General features: G+C 47.7%; 1 protein-coding gene across 3 annotated transcripts in view; it reads left to right on the top strand.

The window, feature by feature from the left end:
- The window catches only part of PPP1R36 (protein phosphatase 1 regulatory subunit 36), a 230,585-nt gene that overhangs the window by 67,050 nt on the left and 137,984 nt on the right, over positions 1-25,551 (top strand). For 2 of the 3 annotated variants that reach the window (XM_029598104.1, XM_029598106.1), the window contains exons 4-5: positions 1,032-1,189; positions 7,950-8,025. In XM_029598104.1, the coding sequence (XP_029453964.1) occupies positions 1,032-1,189; positions 7,950-8,025 (234 nt within the window). The remainder of the gene's footprint in view (positions 1-1,031; positions 1,190-7,949; positions 8,026-25,551) is intronic. The other variant, XM_029598105.1, reaches the window with a different exon arrangement.

Raw genomic sequence — 25,551 nt, 5'->3', positions numbered from 1 at the left:
CTCAGAAATTAACGCCTGCCTTTGGCAGGCGTTAATTTCTGAGAGTAAAATGTGCGGCTTGCACATTTTACTTTCTATATCATGCAGGACTAACTAATAGGCTCAGCAATATGCATTTGCATGTTGCGGGTGCTATTAGTTTCGGGAGGTTGGACGCGCATTTTCCACGCGCTATTACCCCTTACTGTATGAGGGGTAATAATAGCGTGTCGAAAACCCGCATCCAAACAGGGGCTAACGGTGCGCTCGGCCTGAGCGTTGCGTACTGAATCGGCCTGATAATGAGGGAAAATGAGTTAAAAACCTAGATAACTGAATAATCTAGGTATTCTTAGTTTTACATGATCAGTTCCTAAGCCTTGCAGCAGCACGTATTCTAACCAATGCCAGTTATTATCTCCTACCTTAGCCTCACTACAATGGCTACCTATATCTTTTCGCATCCACTATAAAGCATTAACAATGTCATTCAAACTTATTAATGATGACTTGTTAGTTTGGACCTGTTCTTCTTTACAATTATACAGACCTGCAAGACACTTATGTTCGTTGAATAAAAAACTACTAGAAATACCAACAATGAGAGTCGCGAGGCTTGATATAACGAGGAAGCATGCATTTTCATTGCAGGTCCTATACTTTGGAAAACATTACCTGAAGCATTGAGAACATGTACTGAGCTGAAAATTTTCAAGCGTGATTTAAAAACATTCTTATTTAAGAAGGAATTTGAAATTGATATAATAATATAATCACTCTGTTTGAACATATGCAATCCATCTCTAGGAATGATAGTTTTCCATTATTATGATTGTTTGATATATTATATGATGTACTCATTTTTGGGCAGAGATTATAAGTCATATATAGAAATGCTTTTATTGTAATTTAGCATATGTCTGTATTTGTATTTTATATATATCTTTCCGTAGTTTTTAATTATGTATGTAAACGTGTAAACCGCTATGAACACTTGTGGTAAAGCGGTGTTTAAAAACTTTTTTTAAATAAATATTAACTTTTTATTTCAGTTCAGAAAATAAGTTACATTCAGGACTCAGATCAAGCATGGGCATTCTCAAAACTACAAGACCATTAGATGGAACATTCAGTGCGTTGACTCAGAAATCAAACAGATCAAGTCTTAAACGAGACCATGGTGGGTTTGTTACCTTAGATGATGTTAAAGGTAAGCAGAGATAGCTATTCAATCTCAGTGCAATGCAATTCTATAATTGTACAAATCACTTTTTGGTTAGCGGTTTGTTGGGATATATTTTGTTTTCTTTGGTTTAGATTTTATTTTTCATTTATTGGTACCTGATGATACGAGAAAATCTAGATTTAGGCTGTATCAATTATTTTAATTTGTTTAATTTATATTTTTGTTGACTCTGCTGGCTCATTCCCCAGTAAGAATGGGAACTGAGTGCAGTGGAATATTATGATTTTATATTGTGTTATTTGTAATTATGTTATAAATTTGTATTTTTTTGAATTGCATTTTTGCACTTTGAGTTCTTTTTCATTTGTTATGAATTGTATTGCTTTTGGTTTTTAGGAATTGTATGAAATGTATGGTAACTGGCTTAAGCTGCTTCGGGGATTCTGTAAGTAATGTAAATGCAGGATATTAAAGGCCGGATTTTATAACCGCAGCGCGTATAAATCCCGGGTTCCCTGTACGTACCAGGATCAGTCCAGATGGTGGGTTATGTCCCCCGTCCAGCAGATGGAGTCAGAACAGAGCTCGAGAGTGCCGCCTCATATACCAGTGCACCCTCTGCTGGCGCTCAGTATCTTTCTGACTCCAGCAGATGTGAGTTGGGGAATCAGTGCTTCCCCAGAGTGACAGCTTTTTGGTTTTTCTGGTTCTCTTCTTCAGTTCTTCCTGTTATTTCTCTTATCAATTTGGATCAAGTTATTGAAAAAAAAAAAAAAAGTAGTTTAATTTTTGAGGAGGCGTGCTTTCCTCTGTTCTGCCTCCTTCTGCAGTTCCCTCTCCTTACGTTGGGGTAAGTGTGGTTATTTGTGAAACTTTTATTTTCAGCTGGTTCTCTCTCCTGTCGGTATAGCCGGCTCCTGTGCACTTCGACGGTCCTGCGGCCCGGCGAATTTCTCGCGGGCCTGGGTGCGCCGGCAGAGGGTTTTTCCCGCCGGCGCCTGAGGACTGGTTGGGTGGGTTGCGAAGGCCTTTAGGCCCCCCCGCGGTGCGTTTTGCTTCTGGCCCCCCCCAAGGCGTTTTTTCTTCAGCGGCATTACTATGCCGCGCTTTTCCCGTTGCGAGACCTGCGGCGACCCGGGGTCTCGTTTCTCGAGGGAGGGAGTGTGTCCGCGATGCCTCCCTGAAGGAGAAGGTGACGCGCACACCTCAGGTTCGTTCCCGATGCCACCCTCCCCGCAGCCCGGGAAGCGTGGGCCGGCCACTTGCTCGCCGATGGCGGGAATGGCGGCCATTTTGGAGGGGGATTCGGGCGCGGCGAATTCGCCGGAGGATGAAGGTGCAGTTAAGGGGCCCCCCCGCCTGCACCGAAGCCCCGAGGAAGGTCGGCCCGCTCATCTGCCCCAAGGGGACCCTGCTGCTGCCGCGCCTCCCGGTCTGCCTTTTTTCTCTCCGGATTTTATTTTGAAGATGCATACAGCATATTTACAGGGATTGGCAGATCCGGGGGGTGCCTCAGTGGGTCCTCCTGCGCCCAAGATTCCTAAGCTCTCGGTCGCTCCCCCAGGGTCCCTGGCCCCGGCTGGGGCAGTTCCAGGGACCTCTGCTTTGCCATCCCAGCCGCGAGCGGTGGGAGGGGCTTCCCCGTCGGGGTTTGACCCCTCGGACCCTCCAGATCCGGCACACACGGAGGGACAGGCGGAGGGCGACGATCCACGCGCCCTGCGAATTTTCCACAAGGAGGAGCTGGAGGACCTTCTTCAGCAGACCCTGCAGGAGCTGGATCTGGATCCGCCTCCGGATCCCCCGGCACCAGTGGCTCCGGCGATTGCGACGTCATCCAAAAAAGGGGATCCGGTGCTGGCCGCCCTCAGGCCTAGGGCAAAGGCTTTTCTGGTACATGAGTCCTTCCTACAGCTCCTTACTGGGGAATGGGACGTCCCTGAGGCGTCGTTGAAGGTCTCCCCGTGCCATGGAAAAATTGTATCCCTTGCCGGAGGATTTCTTGGATGTCATCCGGTTTCCTAAAGTGGACTCGGCGGTCTCAGCGGTGATGAAAAGGACGACGATCCCCGTCACGGGCGGGACGGCCCTACGGGACACGCAAGACTGCAAGCTGGAGACGTTTCTCAAGAGGGTGTTTGAAGTCTCGGCCTTGGGAATGCGGGCCGTCATGTGTAGTTCTTTGACTCAGAGGGCCAGTCTCCTCTGGGTCCAACAGCTCTTAACGTCCCAGCAGTTACCTCCGGAGGAAGCCGCCCAGGCCGACAGCCTGGAGTCTGCCATTGCTTACGGGGCGGATGCTCTGTATGACCTCTTCCGTGTACTGGCTCGGTCCATGGTTTCGGTAGTGGCAGCTCGGAGGCTCCTGTGGCTGTGTAATTGGTCTGCGGACGCCTCGTCCAAGTCGAGCCTGGGATCCCTTCCATTTCGGGGGAAGTTCCTCTTTGGCAATGATCTAGATGAAATCATCAAGTCTCTAGGAGAGAACTCGGTGCATCGTCTGCCCGAAGATAGGCAGCGACCTTACCGGGCGTTTGCCTCCACTAGAACCAGAGCTAGGGCACAGCGGCGTTACAGGTCGTACCGACAGCCTGGCTCTCGCGCAACCTCCAGTAGACCACAGCCTTGGTTGCGTTCCTTTCGCGGGTGGCGGCCCGCGAGAGAGGCCTCAGGACAGGGGAACCCCTCCACCAAATCTACCCAATGATGCCAGAGCGACCCACTCCTCCAGTCCGCCCATCGGGGGCCGACTCACGGAATTCGTCGAGGAGTGGGTAAATATAACTTCAGATCAGTGGGTCCTGGACACCATGCAACACGGTTACGCCTTGGAGTTTGTCCGTCCACCAAGGGACAGGTTCATCTTCTCTCCTTGCGGCTCCGATCTCAAGAGGATGGCGGTTCAACAGACATTAGACCGTCTCCAGGACATAGAGGCTATTGTTCCCGTTCCCTTCGCCGAGGTGGGCTCGGGCCATTATTCCATCTACTTCGTCGTTCCCAAAAAGGACGGTTCGTTCCGTCCCATACTGGACTTAAAGGAGGTAAACTGCTCGCTGCGGGTCAGCCGGTTCCGCATGGAGACGCTGAGATCGGTAATTGCAGCAGTCCACCAGGGGGAGTTCCTGGCTTTCCTAGATCTGACGGAGGCGTATCTGCACATTCCCATACGCCCGGACCACAGGTGTTACCTACGCTTCAAAGTTCTTGGTCAGCACTTTCAGTTTCGGGCTCTGCCTTTCGGTCTCGCGACAGCCCCGTGGACTTTCACCAAGATCATGGTGGTGGTGGCGGCGGCCCTTCGACGGGAGGGGATCTTAGTGCACCCCTACCTGGACGATTGGCTGGTGCGGGCGAAGTCCTTCGCGCATGGGCAGGCCTCGGTGGCCAGAGTTTTGGAGATGCTTCGCTCCCTGGGCTGGGTTGTGAATCTTCCCAAGAGTTCCCTCGTGCCATCTCAACGCTTGGATTTTCTGGGAGCGACCTTCGACACTCAGCAAGGCATGGTTTTCCTGCGTGCAGACAAGGCCCTTTCCTTGAGAGAACACATCCTTCATTTCGCGACTTTGTCGGAACCCACCGCTTGGAATTATCTGCAGCTTCTGGGGGTGATGGCATCCACCATCAACATGGTGCCCTGGACATTTGCACACCTACGCCCACTGCAGGCGTCCCTGCTTTCTCGCTGGAAACCGGTGTCACAGGAGTATCAGGTGATTCTGCCCCTTCCTCAGTCAGCTCGAGACAGTCTAGAGTGGTGGCTGGTCCCGGCTCACCTGGCCCGCGGCGTCTCTCTCGAAGTTCCCTCTTGGGTGGTGGTGACCACCGACGCCAGCCTCGTGGGGTGGGGCGCCGTCTGCGAACGAAGCGCCACACAGGGGACGTGGTCTCCAGAGGAGACCACGTCCCCTGTGGCCCCTGTGTGGCCCCTGTGTGGCGCCTGTGTGGCCGATCAATCTTCTGGAGACCAGAGCAGTACGCTTCGCGCTTCAACGTTTCCTCCCCCTGATTCGGAACAGAGAGGTACGGATTCTCTCGGACAACGCGACCACCGTGGCTTACATCAATCGTCAAGGCGGGACGAGGAGCAAACAGGTTTCCGCCGAAACCACGCTCCTGATGGCATGGGCGGAACTCCATCTGGTTCGGCTCGCGGCCTCTCACATCGCCGGCGTGGACAACATTCAAGCAGATTACCTGAGTCGACAGAGGTTGGACCCCGGCGAATGGTCTCTCTCCGACGTGGCGATGGATCTCCTGGTTCGACGCTGGGGAATGCCGCGGCTAGACTTGATGGCGACCGCCCTCAACGCCAAGGCCCCGCGCTTCTTCAGTCGCAGAAGGGAGCGCGGCGCAGAGGGGGTGGATGCTCTAGCTCTACCGTGGCCGGCAGATCAGCTGCTTTATGTTTTCCCTCCCTGGCCCTTAGTGGGCAAGATACTTCGCAGAATAGAGAATCACAGCGGCCCCGTGATTCTCGTAGCTCCGGAGTGGCCGCGTCGTCCTTGGTTTGCAGACCTGCTTCACATGACAGTGGACGGACCAATACGTCTGAGTCATCTTCCTCGGCTCCTGCAGCAGGGGCCGGTATTTTTCGAGCAGGCGGCACTCTTTTGTCTTGCGGCCTGGCTTTTGAACGGCGCCGCCTCCGCCGCCGAGGCTATCCGGAGGCGGTAATCTCCACGATGCTCAGGGCCCGCAAACCTTCTACTTCCGTTGCCTATGTTCGAGTGTGGAAGGTCTTCGAGTCCTGGTGTGCCGATCATGGGGCTCGACCCACGGAGGCGTCGGTACCTCTGATCCTTCAGTTTTTGCAGGACGGGCTGGATAAGGGTCTGGCATACAATTCCCTACGAGTACAAGTAGCAGCCCTGAATGTTCTGGTACAGACAGCAGTCTCTCTGCCCCTCCAAGCAGATATCGCCCGCTTCCTGAAGGGGGCTAAACATCTACGACCACCGGTCAGGGATCCTTGTCCGTCGTGGAGTCTTAACTTGGTTCTCCGAGCCCTGGCGGGCGCTCCTTTCGAACCCCTACAAGAGGCTTCGCTTAAAGACCTCACTATGAAGACGGTCTTTCTAGTGGCGATATGCTCTGCCCGTCGCATCTCGGAGCTGCAGGCTCTTTCCTGCAGGGAACCTTACCTTCGCATTTCGGAAGCGGGGATCTCGCTGCGTACAGTACCATCCTTCCTTCCGAAGGTGATTTCTTCTTTCCACATGAATCAGATGGTGGAACTCCCGGCGTTCTCTCCAGAGGAGTCGAGGTCTCTTCGGCATTTGGATGTCAAGCGGGTACTACTCCACTACCTAGAGGTTACCAATGACTTCCGGGTTTCTGATCACCTGTTTGTGCTCTGGTCGGACCCTAAGAAGGGCTCCTCCGCATCGAAGACGACCATCGCCCGCTGGATCAAGGATGCCATCTCGGCGTCTTATATCGGGGCCGGTCGGATTCCGCCTAGGGGCGTCAGGGCTCATTCTACACGCTCTCAAGCAGCGTCTTGGGCGGAGTCCCGTGCCGTCTCCCCACAGGAAATCTGCCGGGCGGCGACGTGGAAGTCGCTACATACCTTTGCTAGGCATTATCGGCTACACCTGGCGCCTTCGGCTCCTGGACACTTTGGCGATCAGGTTATCCGAGCAGGGCTCTCAGGGGCCCACCCGGTTTAGGGAAGCTTGGGTACATCCCACCGTCTGGACTGATCCTGGTACGTACAGGGAAAAGAAAATTATTCCTTACCTGCTAATTTTCGTTCCTGTAGTACCATGGATCAGTCCAGACGCCCACCACTTTGGGATTGTGAGCTCCTGCTCGGATTCGTATGCGTAGTCTGTCTTTTTCTCTCCTGTTTTCTGTTGGAGTTGTACAGCTCCTCACAAGTTGACTGTTTCGACCTGGTTTTAGGTCGTGCCTGTTTATTGTTCTTGATGTTGATTACGTCAGGGATCTTGATCCAAATTGTTTTGTTCTTGCTCTTTTGGGCTTTGTTATTCAAGATACTGAGCTCCAGCAGAGGGTGCGCTGGTATATGAGGCGGCACTCTCGAGCTCTGTTCTGACTCCATCTGCTGGACGGGGGACATAACCCACCGTCTGGACTGATCCATGGTACTACAGGAATGAAAATTAGCAGGTAAGGAATAATTTTCTTTTTAAGCGTGTGGCAGGCCTTAGTGCGCCAGGCCAATTTTCAAACCAACCCGGCCACACGCGTAAACCCCGGGACACGTGTAAGTGCCAGGGCCTCAAAAGGGAGCGGGCCGGGAGCTGGAGCAGGGCAGCCCAGGACAGTGCTATTCCTGCTGTCCCGGGGCCTTTCGTGCCAGCTAGCTGCCGGTGTGTGCAAGTTACTTCAGGTCAGGCCCTGAAGTAACGTGCAAAACAAAAGTTAAACAAAATTTAAAAAGGGTTTTAGAGGATGGGGAGGAGAGGAGAAGAGGAAGGGGAGGTTAGGGTAAGGGGTAGGAAAGTTTCTCCCAGTCCACTCCTTAATTGGAGTGGACTAGGAGGGAACTGGGGAAGGTCCTGATCTCATTGCTGTGCGATTTTGCGAAATTCCACCCCCCCCTTGCATGCGCCGCCCGGGATTTTATAGCATATGTGCGCACCAGCACGCATATGTTATAAAATCGCATGTCCGTGTGTGCGCGCGCACGTATTTTTTAAAAATCTAGCTCTAAAAGTAAATTGAAATAGAAATAAGTATTCCTGAATTTCATACTCATACATGGAATTATTCTTTACAACTATTTTTCTCTCCTTCTTATGTTGTATATTTTCAGATGTAGCACTGTATCTGTTACAAGAGGGTGACATGTATGACATGCATCAATCAGGTTCGTTTTCATCAATTGTAAGGTAAATATTTAGGGATATTTATTTTTAAAATTGTTCGTTTTAAAATAGCAAGTATATTTAGAGTTGGTAAATATTTGTTTCCCACTCCTTACCATTTCTAAACAGTAGTCAAAAACATAATACAGTGGTAAAGGGCTCCTCTGCATCTATATAAAATATCCTAGGCATCCTCCATTATAAGAAAGCACCTTTTAGCCATATTTTATAAGGATGTGATCCTGATTTTCTCTGATGAATTTTCATTTGTTGTCAATGTCTCCACCTTCGGGTCTATCCATCTCCAATTGTTTAGATCTCTATGAGGCGAGTAGCTGCTGAATATTAGAGAGGGTCAGATGGAGGGAAAAGGCATGCTCTTAAAGCTAAACTAAATAACGCACATAAACAAGATTGGAGAACACAACAGGCACCACAACAGCATGCCAGGGACAGATATCACATGAAAAACACTTGTAGACACATCTGTCTGCATGATAGACAATGACAGATGTGTAGGGAAATACCCACAGGGCAGATGACCTCTTGCCAATCACAGCTGGTCCTCTGCGCCCTTGCAATCCTGAAGGTCCTCTGTCAACTAGCAGAGTACGCTAGCTGCCTCCACGTCTGCCTCCTGGTATGCAACAGGCTGGGTGCCTTGCTTTATCCCTAGATCAGGAACAAGTACCTCAGAAGGCCTGGGTTGGTCTGAAAAAAATCCAGAACAAAACAAGATATTTATTAGTATACTGAGTCTAACAAGCACACAGCAACATGTTAGTCTAGAGGAAAGGCATGCACTTTAGGAGCGCACCTTGGCTCCATTAATAATGCATTTGGATCTTACCCTTCTCTCACAAAGTTAGGAGATAAGATATGCCACACTTACAGGAGTTGGTCCTCCTCATCCCAGTATTGGTCTCAGAAGTTGTAGTCCTCATCCCATTATTGGTCCCTGAGGACCAGCTGCAGGAATGTGGGAGGGCAGTGGCTGATAGTGGCAGAGGTGCTAGTCTAGGATGTCATACTAGCTGTTGGTTAATGAGCATGCATATATGATGACTACATTCTATTCTGGACATGCCATTGCTAGGAGTGAATAACATTTAAAGAGCTCAAATTTGTGCCACCTTGGTACAAATGAGATGCAACCTGTGCTCTTTGCTGATACCAAGTAGCAGGGATTAGAGAAAGGCAACTGATATTTATCCCAGGACAAGCAGGATGCTAGTCCTCACATATGGGTGACGTCAGCAACAGAGCCCTAGTGCGGGAAAACTTCTGTCAAAGTTTCTAGAAACTTTTGACTGGCAGCCTGGGGCTACTGAGCATGCCCAGCATGCCATGATATTCTGTGCCACAGGGGTCTCACTTCAGTCTTCGTTTTTCCGCGCCGCTGGACAGCAGCACGGATACCGGAGTCCTCTGAGTTTACCTCAGCGATACTTATTTGTTACACTTCTTCTCATTCTCCCGTAAGGGGTCTCATTTTTTCTCACTTCACCGGCTGGTGAACTATTTTAGCATTTAAAAAAAACAAACAAAAAAAACCTGCTAATAAATTTTCTGTCATCGACGGCCTTCGATGTCAAAATGTCGTCAGGGTTCAAAAAATGCCCGACTTGCAACCGCACAATGTCGGTTACCGATCCGCACGCAGAGTGTGTTAGATGTCTCGGCGAAAAACATGACATTTCCTCTTGCGAGAAATGTCAAGAAATGACACCAAAAGGCCGTAAGCTCCGCCAGGAAAAGATTCAACAGCTTTTCAGTTTACAACTGACGCCTTCTCCGGCCACTTCTTCGAAGTCCTCACCAACAGGAGTTTCGAAAAAGGTATTGTTAAAAAAGCACCGTCCCGACGGTTCCGGAGATAAATCCTCCCCTACCCCGTCGACATCGTCGATACGCTCGGCGGCAGACATAAGGCCTAGGCATAAACATCGGCACAGGCACGCCTCGGCTTCACCGTCGGGATCTGTCCGAGGAGAACCGTTAGAGAAACGGCCTAAATTTACCACAGCCTCGATGCCTGAAGGGCCTACTCTGTCAACTCTTCCGCAGCAGAAGGAGTCATCGATACCTCCACCGGTGACACTATCTACATCGATACCGCAAGACTTCACAGCCTATATAAAAGAGGCAGTCTTACAGGCGATCAAAGAACACTTGCCAGTGCCTCCACCGATGCCAGCGACATCGCTGATGCCGGTGACGTCCACCTCAACATTGACGTCACCAATGTCGGTACAATCGGTACCGATGTCTGTTCCATCGACGATGACACCGATTCCGGGACATGTCCCGATGCCGAGCACCGTCCCGAGACCAGGTACTCACCCAATGCTGGCCACTGTTTCGATGCCGCTCACTGCCATGACTACAGCCACATTAGCAGTGTAAAGCCCCGTCCAGCTCCCGGGTTCCTTCTTGGCTCCAGAATCCTTCCCGAGACTACAGGACACATCTATTCATCGGGCGTCAATATTAACTACGATGCCCTTGTCGATGCCCCCATTTTCATCGGGTACATCATCGATGTTTTCTACGCCTTTTCATCCGGCATCGACGTACATACCTGGTACTGCTACTGAACAGTCATCGATGGGAAAGACACTGATATCATCGATGACAAAAACAAAATCTATGATGCCACTTCCTGCTGGAGTTGATATATCCTCTGAAGCAAGATTATACTCAGTGCTTCAGAAAAAATATCAAGATCTGCTGGATTCCTTACCTTCAAACCCGGTGGAAGAGGAGTCTTCTTCCCAAGAACCCATCCCAGGGCCCTCTGGTGTACCTCCTCCACATCCAACTGGAAAACCAGGTCCACATATTCCAGATTATGACTCATGGAGTGACACACAGTCGACACCTCAGAAACTTTTATGTCTGACCCGTCTCCTCCACACCCAAGAAAACAGTCTCCACCAGAAGACCTTACTTTTTCCTCTTTTATTCAAGAGATGGCCGACTCTATCCCATTTAAGTTAGAGTCTGAGCAGGATCTACGCCACCAAACCCCTGAGGTGCTACAATTTGTAGATCCCCCCAAACAAATCATGGTAATACCTATCCATGATATTCTTCTCCAACTTCAGCAAAGAATGTGGGAACATCCTTGTTCTGTTCTTCCCATCAATAAAAGAATAGACTCCACCTATTTAGTCCAGTCTGCACTGGGTTTCCAAAAATCTCAACTTCCACATTCTTCTGTAGTTGTAGAGTCAGCACAGAAGAAAACAAAAAGATCAAGAGTGCATTCCTCTAATCCTCCAGGGAAAGATAATAGGTTCCTGGACACTTTTGGGCGTAAAGTATTTCAAGGTGCAATCCTCAACTCTAGAATTGCAGCTTATCAATTGTACATTACACAGTACCAAAGGAACCTATGGAAGCAGGTGGAGGAGTTTATCCCATCTTTACCCCAGGAATTCAGAGAACCAGCACAAAATCTAATTCATAAAGCTTTTGAAGCGGGGAAGCATGAAGTGAGAGCTGCCTATGACTCGTTTGAGACAGCCTCAAGGGTGGCAGCTTCTGGTATAAGCGCCAGGAGGTGGGCCTGGCTAAAGGCATCAGACCTCAGGACAGAGGTCCAAGAAAAATTAGTAGACCTACCCTGCGCAGGAGACAACTTATTTGGAACAAAAGTTCAGGAAGCGTTCTCTCAACTAAAGGAACATACTGAGACCTTAAGGCAGTTATCTTCCATGCCTCATGATACCACTACCCATGCTGCATGTCGGTCCCAGCAAAGGTATATTCGCAGGCCCTATTACCATCCTAAAAGATATTATCCTCCTGCAACTAGGCCTCGCCAGGCAAGATCCCAGCACAGGACACAACCTCGCCAACAAAGAACAACCAGACTGGACCTGCCACTCAAACAGGTCCCACGGCTGGTTTTTGAAAACATCTCCAGAGAACTCAGCCAATCCCTGAATCCTCAGCCAGAGCTCCCTGTGGGGGGAAGATTATCCAACTTTTACAACACATGGAAAACTATAACAACGGATCAATGGGTTCTGTCCATCATATCTCACGGTTACAAGCTCAATTTCCTAGCAGTACTTTCAGAACTTCAAGCACCTCGGATTCCTCCCAACAGAAATCACATTATTCAACTTCAAATAGAATTATCCACCCTTCTGAAAACCAGGGCCATAGAACTAGTGCCCCAGTCTCAGCAGGGCAGAGGATTCTACTCTCGATATTTCCTCATTCCAAAGAAAACAGGAGGCCTACGGCCCATCCTAGACCTCAGAAATCTAAACAAATTTCTAAAAAAGGAAAAGTTCAGAATGGTCTCTCTAGGCACCATGCTTCCACTTCTCCAAAAAGAAGATTGGCTTTGTTCTCTGGACCTTCAAGACGCATACGCTCACATTCCAATATTCCCTCCTCACCGCAAGCACCTGCGCTTCATGGTGGGTCATCAACATTTCCAATACAGGGTACTGCCATTCGGACTCGCCTCTGCTCCCAGAGTATTCACAAAATGTCTGGCAGTAATAGCAGCACACTTGCACAAGCAAGGTGTTCATGTCTTCCCATACCTAGATGACTGGCTCATCAGGAGTCAGTCTCAACAAGGAGCAATAACTTCTCTCCACCAACAATTGCTCTACTTCACTCCATGGGATTTCTCATCAATTATCAAAAGTCCCATCTCACATCGTCTCACCTGCTCCAATTCATAGGAGCAGAACTGAACACCGTCCTTGCAAAGGCCTTTCTACCCGAGGATCGAGCAGAAACATTGTCCTTGCTAGCAAACTCGATTCTCTCAAATACGCAAGCAACAGCTCATCAGTTTCTAACCTTACAAGGCCACATGGCCTCCACAGTTCATGTCACTCCTATGGCAAGACTAGCCATGAGAGTAACCCAATGGACTTTAAGAACACAATGGATCCAAGCCATTCAACCACTGCATTATCCAATTCAAGTAACCCACCAGCTGCGTTCCTCTCTCCTTTGGTGGGCGAACAAGGACAATTTACACAAGGGCCTACCCTACCAACAACCAGTCCCACAGATTACTTTAACTACAGATGCATCCACCTTGGGTTGGGGAGCTCACATAGACAATCTCCAAACTCAAGGAACTTGGACAGAACTTGAAGCAACATTTCAAATACATTTTCTGGAGCTTCGAGCTATACGTTATGTGCTGCATGTGTTCAAGGACTGCCTTTCACACAAGACTGTTCTCATCCAAACAGACAACACAGTAGTCATGTGGTACATCAACAAACAAAGAGGTACGGGCTCGTATCTCCTTTGTCAAGAAGCTGCACAGATTTGGGGATGGGCCCTGAACCACTCAATGTTCCTCCGGGCCACTTATCTGGCAGGCATACACAATGTAGTAGCAGATCGACTCAGTCGTCAGTTCCAACCACACGAGTGGTCCCTGGACCCTTCAGTAGCGACCAGGATATTCCAACGTTGGGGACAACTAACAATAGACCTCTTTGCGTCACATCTGAATCACAAAGTGGACAAGTTCTGTTCTCTACACAAACAAAAGAATCAGCCAACCAAGGACGCCTTCGCTCGCCCTTGGAACTCAGGCCTACTATACGCGTATCCTCCAATACCGCTCATAACCAAAACTCTAGTGAAGCTACAACAGGACAAGGGGTCCATGATACTCATAGCCCCATATTGGCCTTGCCAAGTTTGGTTTCTCACACTTCTAGATCTCTCGATCACGGATCCCATTCGCCTGGGAATAGCTCCCACTCTCATAACTCAGGATCAGGGTCGGTTGTGCCATCCTAACCTTCAATCCCTATCCCTGACAGCATGGATGTTGAAAGCTTAATCTTACAACCACTTAATCTTTCAACGCATATCTTCCAAGTGCTTATAGCTTCACGTAAACCTTCCACTCTAAAGAATTACGCTTCCAAATGGAAAAGATTCACCTTGTTGTGCCAGCAAAACAACATTGATCCTTTCACTTGCACCATTACCTCGCTACTGGACTACTTATACCATCTTTCAGACTCTGGTCTTCAGACTTCATCTGTAAGAGTCCATTTAAGTGCAATCTCTGCTTACCATAACAAAGTGGGAGATGCACCAATTTCCACACAACCTCTCGTAGGCAGATTTATGAGAGGCTTAACTCAGCTCAAACCACCAATTCGACCTCCAGTCACAGAATGGGACTTTAATCTGGTATTAACAAGACTTATGCGTTCTCCTTTCGAACCCATAGACTCCTGTGATCTTAAATTTCTCACATGGAAGACTATCTTCCTCATAGCCATTACTTCAGCTAGAAGAGTTAGTGAATTACAAGCACTGGTCACGTACGCACCCTACACAAAGTTCCTAAATGACAGGGTGGTCCTCCGTACGCATCCAAAATTCCTTCCCAAAGTAGTCACAGAATTCCACTTGAATCAATCCATAGTTTTACCCACATTCTTTCCAAGACCTCACTCCCATCAAGGTGAATCAGCCTTTCATACCTTGGACTGTAAACGTGCGCTATCCTTTTACTTAAATCGCACTGCAACACACAGAAAATCAAACCAGCTTTTTGTTTCTTATGATTCAAACAAACCGGGTAAAGCAGTGGGTAAACATACTCTATCCAACTGGCTAGCAGATTGCATACAGTTTTGCTATGAAAAAGCAGGCCTTCCTCTCCAAGGACGAGTAAAGGCACACTCCGTAAGAGCAATGTCAACCTCAGTGGCACACTTCCGTTCAGTGCCAATCCTTGACATATGTAAAGCAGCAACATGGACTTCTCTTCACACTTTTGCAGCTCATTGCTGCTTGGACAAGCAAGGAAGACAAGATTCGGCCTATGGACAATCTGTCTTAAAGAACTTGTTTCCACTATAATCCCAACTCCTTCTACAACCAATCTGCTGTGATCTTCGGCTGACTCATTTCCACAACAACACATCACTGTTGCCTTCATATTAAATGACTCAGCCTCTATCTTGCTAATCACCCATATGTGAGGACTAGCATCCTGCTTGTCCTGGGATAAAGCAAAATTGCTTACCTTGTAATAGGTGTTATCCCAGGACAGCAGGATGTAGTCCTCACAAACCCACCCGCCACCCCGCGGAGTTGGGCCTTCTTATTTTTCTAAATTTATTTTGCTAACGCTTATTGCTACATACGAGACTGAAGTGAGACCCCTGTGGCACAGAATATCATGGCATGCTGGGCATGCTCAGTAGTCCCAGGCTGCCAGTCAAAAGTTTCTAGAAACTTTGACAGAAGTTTTCCTGCACTAGGGCTCCGTTGCTGACGTCACCCATATGTGAGGACTACATCCTGCTGTCCTGGGATAACACCTATTACAAGGTAAGCAATTTTGCTTTCTCTTCACTCAGGCAGGCCAATCCACACCATTGGGTTATGCACTCCTACCAGCAGATGGAGATGGAGTAAAACCGACTCGCTGATGTCACTGACATTACTGCAACGCCATCCTACTAGGACTCCCTTCCTCATACACCAAACCTCTGCAGATGGTCCAAAATACAGTGGCAAGAATACTCACGAATACCAGAAGAAGAGACCACATTTCACCCTACTAGGACTCCCTTCCTCATACACCAAACCTCTGCAGATGGTCCAAAATGCAGTGGCAAGAATACTCACGAATACCAGAAGAAGATACCACATTTCACCCATCTTAAAAGACCTCCATTGGCTCCCTATTCACTTCAGAATCATCTACAAATCCGTCACCATCATATACAAGTCCATCCACCACCATACGTCACTTGACCTTCAACACCCACTCAGTCCACACAACTCCCTTAGACCGACCAGAGAAGCCTACAGAGGATCCCTCCAGGTACCCAATACGAAATTCACGCGGCACATAACCTCAAGAGAACGGGCTTTCTCGACAGCCGGACCATCACTCTGGAACTCCATCCCCACGAACCTTCGCCAGGAGCCTTGCCTGCCAACCTTCCGAAAAAGATTAAAAACTTGGCTATTCAAACAAGCCTTCCCTGACCACACCTGAATCACAACTGCATATGCAAAGAATGTAGCCACTCCGGACTTGTAAATAATTATTAATTTATGATGTTAACCTTCTACTGCTTTTTCTCTCTTGTCCCAGTTCCATTACCCCTGTTCATTGTAACTGCAACTCCTCTGCACCAGATTCAGTTATTGTATTTTCTGCACACCCTGTTTGAATGTAAACCGGCATGATGTGATTTTATCATGAATGCCGGTATATAAAAAACCTAAATAAATAAATAAATAAATAAAACCCTGCCCCAATATCAGCCTGCCAGTATTCTCCATCTGTAGCAGATGGTGGAAATGTAACTCCCTTGTGGAGCTTGATTGGATTGGCCCCGGAGACCATGGTATGCCAATCTTCAGCAGCTACTAGTGTACAGTCCTCTCAGACTGCCACTCAGGAAGGATGTTTTGCATCAGGGGCCAATATTGCACAATAATCCAGGTTTGTTTTGTCTTACAGTTTCACCCTTGAGAGGGCTCAGTTGTTGAAGTGTGGTTATTTTTCAGCAGTGATTTCCACTTTGCTTTGGGCCAGGAAGTTTTCAACATCTCTAGCTTATATTAGGGTTTGGAGAGTGTTTGAGAGCTGGTGTGGGGTGCGAGGTTCTTACCCTCTTAAAGTTGAAATTCCACTGATGTTGGAATTTTTGCAGGAAGATTTGGTTAAAGGGTATGGTTAAATGCTCTGAAGGTGCAGGTAGCAACCCTCTCTTCCTATGTAGGGCAGGTCAATGGTAGACCCTGGTCTTCCAATCCGGATGTGTCCAGATTCTTGAAGGAAGTCAAGATTTCTGTCCTCCTTTGCGTCTACCAGTGCCTCTTTGGGACCTTAATCTCGCATTGCATTTTTTTGGCGGGTCCTACATTTTGGCCTCTGGGTTCTTTCTCATTGCGGCTGCTTACCTTGAAAACAATTTTTCTGGTGGTAATCTGTTCGGGGGTGGCGGATTTCTGAGCTACAGGCTCTTTCTTGCTGTGTGCCATTTCTGCAAAGGATTCTGGGGTCTGAACAGCTTAGGACTGTACCTTCCTTTTTACCAAAAATGGTTTTGGAGTTTCATTTTAATCAGTCTATTTCCCTGTCCAGCCTAGACAGGGATAGAGATGAGTGGGATTATTGTCTGTTGCATGCCTTGGATGTCAAGCAGCATCTGGTGCAGTACTTAAAGGTTATTTGCTCCTTGAGGAAGATTGATCATCTGTTTGTGCTCCATGGAGGAGGTAAACAAGGAATCTGGTGTTGCGTGTGATGATAACCCGTTGGGTGAAGGAAGTCATCACAGCTGCCTATGTAGACGCAGATATTTATTTTATTTTATTTATTTAAAAGTATTTATATACCGCTTTTCAAAACAGGGTATCTTGTCAAAACGGTTTACAATAAAATAAAAGTAAAAATAAATAAATGAAAGAAACTAAAAAAAATACTATAAAAATACATAAAACTGATATATACCTTATAGGTAAAAAATAAAAATATTTAACAAAAATGACTATTAATGGAGCTGGGCCTGAATTCAAGTTAAAATCAAGAGGGTAGCGGTTTGGGGGAGGGATATGAAGTAAAGGAAAAAATAAAAAATAAAGATATGGGAATTGAGCGATTACTAAGTTGTGGAGTGATGTTGAGTTGTTTGTGGAGAAGTATTGAATGCCAATTGGAAAAAATGTGTTTTTAATGATTTTTTGAATTGTTGGGGGTTGGATATTAGACGAAGAGGGTTGGATATACCATTACCTAGACAGGTGTTACGATTCCTCCTGTAGCTGTGCCACAGGAGGCATCTCACCTTTTTCGGGAGGCCGCTCCAAAGCCAGGGCCTCACCTGAGCATTTGCCCAGATCCTGCTCCATGGCTTGGGAGGCCTTCATTGTTCGGGGCCTACTTGAGGCCTGCTCCACTGCAGCCTGGATGCTCTGGTGTGGGCCACGCCCTTCTCCTAAGGGGCGGGCCCGCGGCTCCTCTCCACTCTTATAGAGCCAGTGAGGGACGGCCCATCTGGACTCCTCCCAGGGAGCTGCCTGCTTCTGGGCTATAAATGCCTTGCTTCAGCACTCATGCCTTGCCTTGTCTTGGAGTTACACCTCTCTGGATGTCTCCTCTTCCAGCGCTCCATCAGGCCTCCGTGTTTGCTTCAGCTTGGTGTCCGTGTCTTGCATGTTCTAATGTTTCATGATGTTCCTAGATGTTTGTTCCTGACCCTGATGTTTTAACTTGCTTCAGACTGCCAGGAGTGCAGTAAGCTGCTTCAGACTGCCAGGAGTGCAGTAACCTGTTTCAGACTGCCAGGAGTGCAGTACTTTCCCTGGACTGCTTGCGCAGCGCTTTTTCTTTCCTGCGCGAGTCCCGCTCCTGCGGGTGTAGGACAGGGTGGTCCGTGACCAGACCAGTGGTACTGGCTGTGTAGGGCGCCCTGAGGGACCGTGTCAATGTTTCAACCTTCCTACTTGTTTCAGCGTCTACGTCTACAGTACCTTGCTTTAGAGTCTACGTCTACAGTTTCTTGCTTTAGAGTCTACGTCTACAGTCTGTGGTTCCCGAGTCTTCGTTGTCTGTTTTTGAACCTTCGTCTGCCCACGCCCTGAGTCCGGCCTGCTGCCTCTTGCCATCTCAGCGGCAGGTCCGAAAGGGCCAGGAACGGTCGGAGGACTGTTCATCAACAACACTCCACATGTTGGTTCCAGAGGCATGCAGGTCCGGCTGGGGTCGGGTCCATGCTACACCTACCCTTGGTGCGGGATCATGCCAGGGGCCCAAGGGCACACTCTCTCTAATGGGGACCGCTCTCCTAGCGCTCCCGCGGTAACACAGGTCAAGGTGCATTCCACTAGAGCTCAGGCGGTCTCGTGGGCAGAGATTCAGTTGTCTTCTGTCAAGATTTGCCAGGTGGCAACATGGTCATCTATACATACCTCCTCCATACATTGCCAATTGGACATTAAAGCTTAGGAGAATGGGGCTTTCGTGCGTGCAGGCAGCTTCCTGATTATTTCCTTTCCACTAAGGAAGGCAGGCCACAGCCCATCCTGGGCTGCCTACTTGCTTTTAGTTCTTCCTTTATATGCGGACGATGAAGAATGTTATTTCTTTTAATTTGTTTGAAGGACTGGTAAGTAAAATAACCAGCCCCTAAAATATTAACATTTTTGCTGGGCTTAGTGCTTCCGAGAGGTTGGGAGCAGGAGTAGTTGACATTTAATAGTCATGTTCAAGTATAATCAGTTTGTCAACAGTGTGGCTTTTCTAGAGAATCTGGCAGGCTGATGTTGGGGCAGGGCTATATATAGTGATGTCAGCGAGTGAGTTTTACTCTGTCAGTTGTGATCCTGCCCGCGGCAGACATGGGCAGTCCCCTACCTCCTTGAATGCGGCAGGCCGCCGCCGATGCCGTCCTCCGTGGCTGGCTCCTGCTCTGCGCAGGCAGGCTGAGCCCCAATGTTCTCCATCTTTGTGGCTGGAGCCGCTGCTGGGGTCCTTGAATGGCAGGGAAGCTGTCTCCGTCAGTGCCTGCCTCTTCTTCCATTTTCGCGGCAGGAAGCCGCTTCTTCTCAGGCCTCCGATGTCCTTTCGTGGATTACAAACTGGTTAAAAGACAGGAAACAGAGAGTAGGATTAAATGGTCAATTTTCTCAGTGGAAAAGGGTAAACAGTGGAGTGCATCAGGGATCTGTACTTGGACCGGTGCTTTTCAATATATATATAAATGATCTGGAAAGGAATACGACGAGTGAGGTTATCAAATTTGCAGATGATACAAAATTATTCAGAGTAGTTAAATCACAAGCAGACTGTGATACATTACAGGAGGACCTTGCAAGACTGGAAGATTGGGCATCCAAATGGCAGATGAAATTTAATGTGGACAAGTGTAAGGTGTTGCATATAGGGAAAAAATAACCCTTGCTGTAGTTACACGAGGTTAGGTTCCATATTAGGAGCTACTACCCAGAAAAAAGATCTAGGCATCATATTGGATAATACTTTAAAATCATCAGCTCAGTGTGCTGCAGCAGTCAAAAAAGCAAATAGAATGTTAGGAATTATTAGGAAGGGAATGGTTAATAGAACGGAAAATGTCATAATGCCTCTGTATCGCTCCATGGTGAGACCGCACCTTGAATACTGTGTACAATTCTGGTCGCCGCATCTCAAAAAAGATATAGTTGTGATGGAGAAGGTACAGAGAAGGGCAACCAAAATGATAAAGGGGATGGAACAGTTTCCCTATGAGGAAAGGCTGAAGAGGTTAGGGCTGTTCAGCTTGGAGAAGAGACGGCTGAGGGGGGATATGATAGAGGTCTTTAAGATCATGAGAGGTCTTGAATGAGTAGATGTGACTCAGTTATTTACACTTTCGAATAATAGATGGACTAGGTGGCATTCCTTGAAATTAGCAAGTAGCACATTTAAGACTAATCGGAGAAAATTCTTTTTCACTCAACGCACAATAAAGCTCTGGAATTTGTTGTCAGAGGATGTGGTTAGTGCAGTTAGTGTAGCTGGGTTCAAAAAAGGTTTGATAAGTTCTTGGAGGAGAAGTCCATTAATGGCTATTAATCAATTATACTTAGGGAATAGCCACTGCTATTAATTGCATCAGTAGCATGGGTTCTTCTTAGTGTTTGGGTAATTGCCAGGTTCTTGTGGCCTGGTTTTTGGCCTCTGTTGGAAACAGGATGCTGGGCTTAATGGACCCTTAGTCTGACCCAGCATGGCAATTTCTTATGTTCTTATGTTCTCCCACGCAGCAGGAACGCTGCCAACGTGTCTGCTTCCTCCAGCTCACCTTAGGCACGGGCATGCGCCTCTCGTCGAGATTTAAAGGGCCAGCAGCGGGAAAACCCCCGTGGCCCTAGTCGATGACATCATCAGTGTGTTCCTGCTTTAGCCCTATAAAAGGGCCTTGCTGCTGCTCCTCAGTGCCTTTGGATCCAGTCTTCACAGCATCTGTGGTCTTCTGTGGATCCAGGTCTTCCGTGGTCTTCCTGTGCCTTGATGGATCTTCGTTCCGTGTCCTTCATGTTCCTGAACCTCATCTTCTTGATGTCCCTGGTCTCGTCCCTCATCGGAGCTCCCTCATTGCCTGTCTTCTGTTCCTGATGTTCCAGATGTTCCATGTCCAGATGTCTTGATGTCCCGTGTTCTGAGGTGCCATGTTCCATGTTCCTGATGTCCGATGTTCCTTTCTTGACTTCGTCCGTCTCATCTTCAGCTCTTCGTCCAGTTCTCAGGTCCCTCGTCTGTCCACCTCTCTTGGCGTGCCATGTCGTGGTCCATGACCAGTCCATGGGGAGGCAGTGTAGGGCGCTTCGTGGTACAAGGCCTTCTTCTTGTCTGCAGCGCAAGCCTCCAGGAGACTTCTGTTTTAATGCCTTACTTCTGGTCTTACTTACTCCTGGTCTACGGAGTTCCCTTGTGCCTGCATCCGTCCATGCCTAAGACTCTGCCAGAACCTGCTCCGCTCCAGCGTGGTCTGCGACCAGCCACAGGAGACTGTGTAGGGCGCGCCCTGGTGCAGGCCTCTATTGAATCTTCGTCATGTTCCAGTCTCAAGTTCCACTTCTTCGCTTGGAGTCTGCTTCGTGTACAGCGTGGTCCGTGACCAGCCATGGGTGGCTGTGTAGGGCGTGCTGCGATGCAGTACTTTCGCCCGATTCTTGAATCTTTGCCTGAAACTTCCGAGCAACCTGAATCCTTGTCCGAGTCTTCTGAGTTTCCTGAATCCTTGTCTGAGTCCTCCAAGTCTTCTGAGTAACCTGAGTCCTTGTCCGTGTCTCCTGAGTATCCAAGTCGTCTGAGTATCCAAGTCTTCGTTCGAGTCTTCTAAGTATCCAAGTTTTCATCTGAGTATCCAAGTCTTTGTTTGAATCCTCCGAGTATCCTGAGTCTTCGTCTGAGTCTTCATGTTCCTGCCCTCAGCCTCCGTCTGGCTTCACGCACTCGTCGTTCCCTAGCGACCAGTCCGGAAGGGCTAATGAGTGGCCGGAGGGCTACTTTCGAGATCAGCATTGCATTGCTGGATCTCATTGGTATGCGTAGGTCCAGTGGAGGGCCGAGCCTGCCTTGTTCCTGTTCCAGATAATCCTTGCCTTGTTTTCTGTCCAGCCTTGCTCCTGCTCCACCCATGCTCGTACCAGCTCACCTCTCGCGGTGTGTCTTGGGGCTCCTCCCTGAGCCGCACCGTGACCCAAGGGCTCACATCCTACCTTAGAGTTCCTAACAGGGCCTGAGGGCGCGCTCTGCAACACTGTCTTCATCTGCTGATAAGAGTGCATAATCCACTGCTGTGGGCTGGCCTGCCTTCCTTAAAGGAAATTATCAGGTAAGTGGTAATTTCTCCTTCTTTGGTCTGCAGATAGGGCCATTTGTTTATATATACTATTGCTCCCTCCCTCCGACTGATATGTATTCCTGTTCAGAACACTGGGAGCAGGAGATGTGCAGAGTGCCTTTATTTAGAAGGCCCTATGAACCCAAGATTTTGTAAGCTGTTTAGTGGACAAGTTATCCGGCTAAAGTTAGCTGGATAACGTGTCCCAAATATTCAGTGGAATAAACGTCCTGCTGAATATACTCGGCTAAAGTTATCTGGCTACATGTAGCTTTATTAGATAGCTTCGAAAGATATCCAATTAAGTAACGCTTTCATATAAAAAACAAAACAAAGAAGTAAAGGGGCCTATAGCCCAATCCCCTTCCTTCCCCTCAAAAATTCCAATAAGGCCCTATTGGCCATGTACCCCCCCAATCCTCAAACCCCTCTTAAATATGTAAAGTTCCGGTCCGTAGACTAGGCTTCTCCTCACCCCTTCCCCAGTTTGGCAAAAATAAGATAATTAAGACTGGATTCCCCACCCTTAGTGCCTGTTCCGGGCCATCTCCCACCTCCTCTGATCCCTCTCCATCCCCTCTGATTTCACAAAATCCCTGCCAGGAACTATCTAAAACCCTTACCCACCCCCGGCGTGCCAATGTTGCCTCTGCATTATCAATGCTGGAAGTGTAAATTATTCTCTGTTTATGTTTCCAGTGCTAAACACACTGAGGGTGGAGAGGTCGGGGGGTGGTTTTAATGATCTTATTTTTTGCTGAATCGAGAAAGTGGTTGTGGGGAAAGCGGTCTGTGGACTGGGATATACTCACATGTTTAAGAGGTGTTTGAGGGGTGTGGATGCACAGCCCAACAAGGCCTTATTGAAAATTTTGAGGGGAAGAGAAGGGATTGAGCTACAGGTCCCTTCTTTGTTTTCTTTTTATATGACAGTGCTACTTAACTGGATATCTTTTGAAGATATCTGGTTCAGTAGGAAGTTATCCGGCTAACTTAGGCCTGGATTTATCAAAATGTACTAAATATCGCATGCGATAGAAAAAGGTGCGCGTTTTATGGTAATAGGCAGTTTATCGCAATTTGTGCTAATACCTATTGGCTAAGTTACCGCAAATTGCGATAACGTTTTCGCACTTTGACATAAGTGCCAGAACAACCATTGGGGGGACCATGTTTACCATCAGGGCCATGGAGGGAGGGAGGGAGAGAGAGAAAGACTAACTAACTAGCCATAATGCCCTAATACCTATTATCTCTATGAGAGGCCCTCCTAGTAACTCCAGGTGAGGTTTAGGTATTAGCGTAGGGGTTAGGGGCCACTTTGACATTCGAAGTGAGACGTACGAACAGAACAGTGCTCTCTTGTGAAGATTTGATGACCCTCGGAGTGAGGAAACTCACCCAAAGATGAGATTTGTGCAATGCTCTCAACCTAGCTTGATGTTACCCAGGTGGAGAGTCTCTCTCTCTCTCTCTCTCTCCTGGTGCTCTGGGAACTTCAAAACTAAAACAGGCATTTGAGAACAAAACCCAGTGCACTCCCGCCCCTAACTCCTCCTCTTTTTCGGATTTGCATCGCACCATACGTTATGGTGCTATGGCATGCGTTAAAGGGGTTTTCGCATGCGTTAAGGGGTTTTCGCATGCATTAAAGGTGCTTAATGCATGCGAAAACGCCTTATAGCATTTTGATGAATGACCCTATTAGCCGGTTATAGTTCAAAGTCAGCTGGATAACTTAACTTTTCCCTGAATGCCTCTTTCATATCTAGCTAGATTTTAGCCGGATAATGACTTACCTGGCTAAAATTGAGCCGGATAAGAGGCTCAGTATTCAAAAACTTGCCATTTAGACAGATAACCTCTGAGTTATCTGTCTAAATGAGTTTGAATATTGATCTCTCAGTCAGCCAATGTGATGGCTATGTTATAGAAGGTGGCAGGTACTTTCAAGGGTTGGGTGGCAGAAGGGAGAGCCCATTCTGTTCTGGCATGGCTGCTGAGGTTGTCCTCGTGTGTGTGACAGATAAGGCGCCAGTGACTCTGGCCTTCCTGACCTGTGAGAAAGGGCATTGCAAAATTATAAAGGCATGGCAGCCATCACGCTTTTTAAAATGCCCCTATCTGACCATTTGTTTCAATTTGGTCTCCCATGTAGCCATTGCTCCACTTGCCAGCAGTGAATTGAGTGAATGAACCCTTTTATGTGTATGATAGGTTTATGTTCCCTGTTCACTATCAGTATTCAGAAAATACATCATTAATTCCTGTTCTTTCAACTGCTATATATAGGGACCTGTACAAAGCTGATTGCTGAATGCATACTTTATAGTGTATTGCATACTAGAGATACTGCTTCCGTTGGGATGTGGCACACACATAGACATGTTAGTTCAGAGGAAGGCAGAGCCCCCGCCCACCACCCCTCCCCCCACCACCACCCCTCCCCCACCACTTACCACCATACCTCTATAGCTAATTCTGAAACAAAGTGAAAGGTAAATTAATCCTTTACTGTAAATATAGCAATCCAAATAGGTCTTTGAATTAGTACTTTTTCTTTGAGCCTAACTTTTGACTCAATATTATGGGACAACAGAAGAGTCTTACCACCACATTTTGTTACTTACAGGTTTCCTCTTTCATACAGTTTCTAATGTGAAAGTTCAGTCCTTTTGAAATAACTTGCTACCTAATTAATGTTATCTTTTAAAGCCAGAAGAATGGCTAATTGTGTCTGTTGTGCTACAATCCCTGAAAGAGGATCACTTTTAATAACCACCACAATATCTCCTCTCAATTAGTATTTAGGATTAGCCTTGTGTCGTCTAACTCTGTTGTTCTTGTATAATGTAATCTGAAAGGACCTTCATACTCGGGCTAACTATCATGCCTGTCCATTTTGAAGCGATCCTTTGCTTTTTCACATAGCTGCAAATGTAATCATTGGTCCTTAAGTGCCAGTTTGGTTGTAGATTTTAACTGCAAAAATTAAAAAACAGAACAAAAAACAAAGAAACTAAGGACCGATGATTATATTTAGAAACATAGAAACATGATGGCAGAAAAAGAACGTATGGTCCATCAAGTTTGCCCATCCGTCCAATTAATTTAGCATTATAATTCCCATCACTCTCTTAGAAATTCCCTGTATTTATCCCAAGCTTTCTTCAATTTAGAT

This window comes from Rhinatrema bivittatum, chromosome 4 (genome assembly GCF_901001135.1).
Source record: "Rhinatrema bivittatum chromosome 4, aRhiBiv1.1, whole genome shotgun sequence".
NCBI classification, from domain to species: Eukaryota; Metazoa; Chordata; class Amphibia; order Gymnophiona; family Rhinatrematidae; genus Rhinatrema; species Rhinatrema bivittatum.
This window is presented reverse-complemented; position numbering and strand designations above follow the sequence as displayed.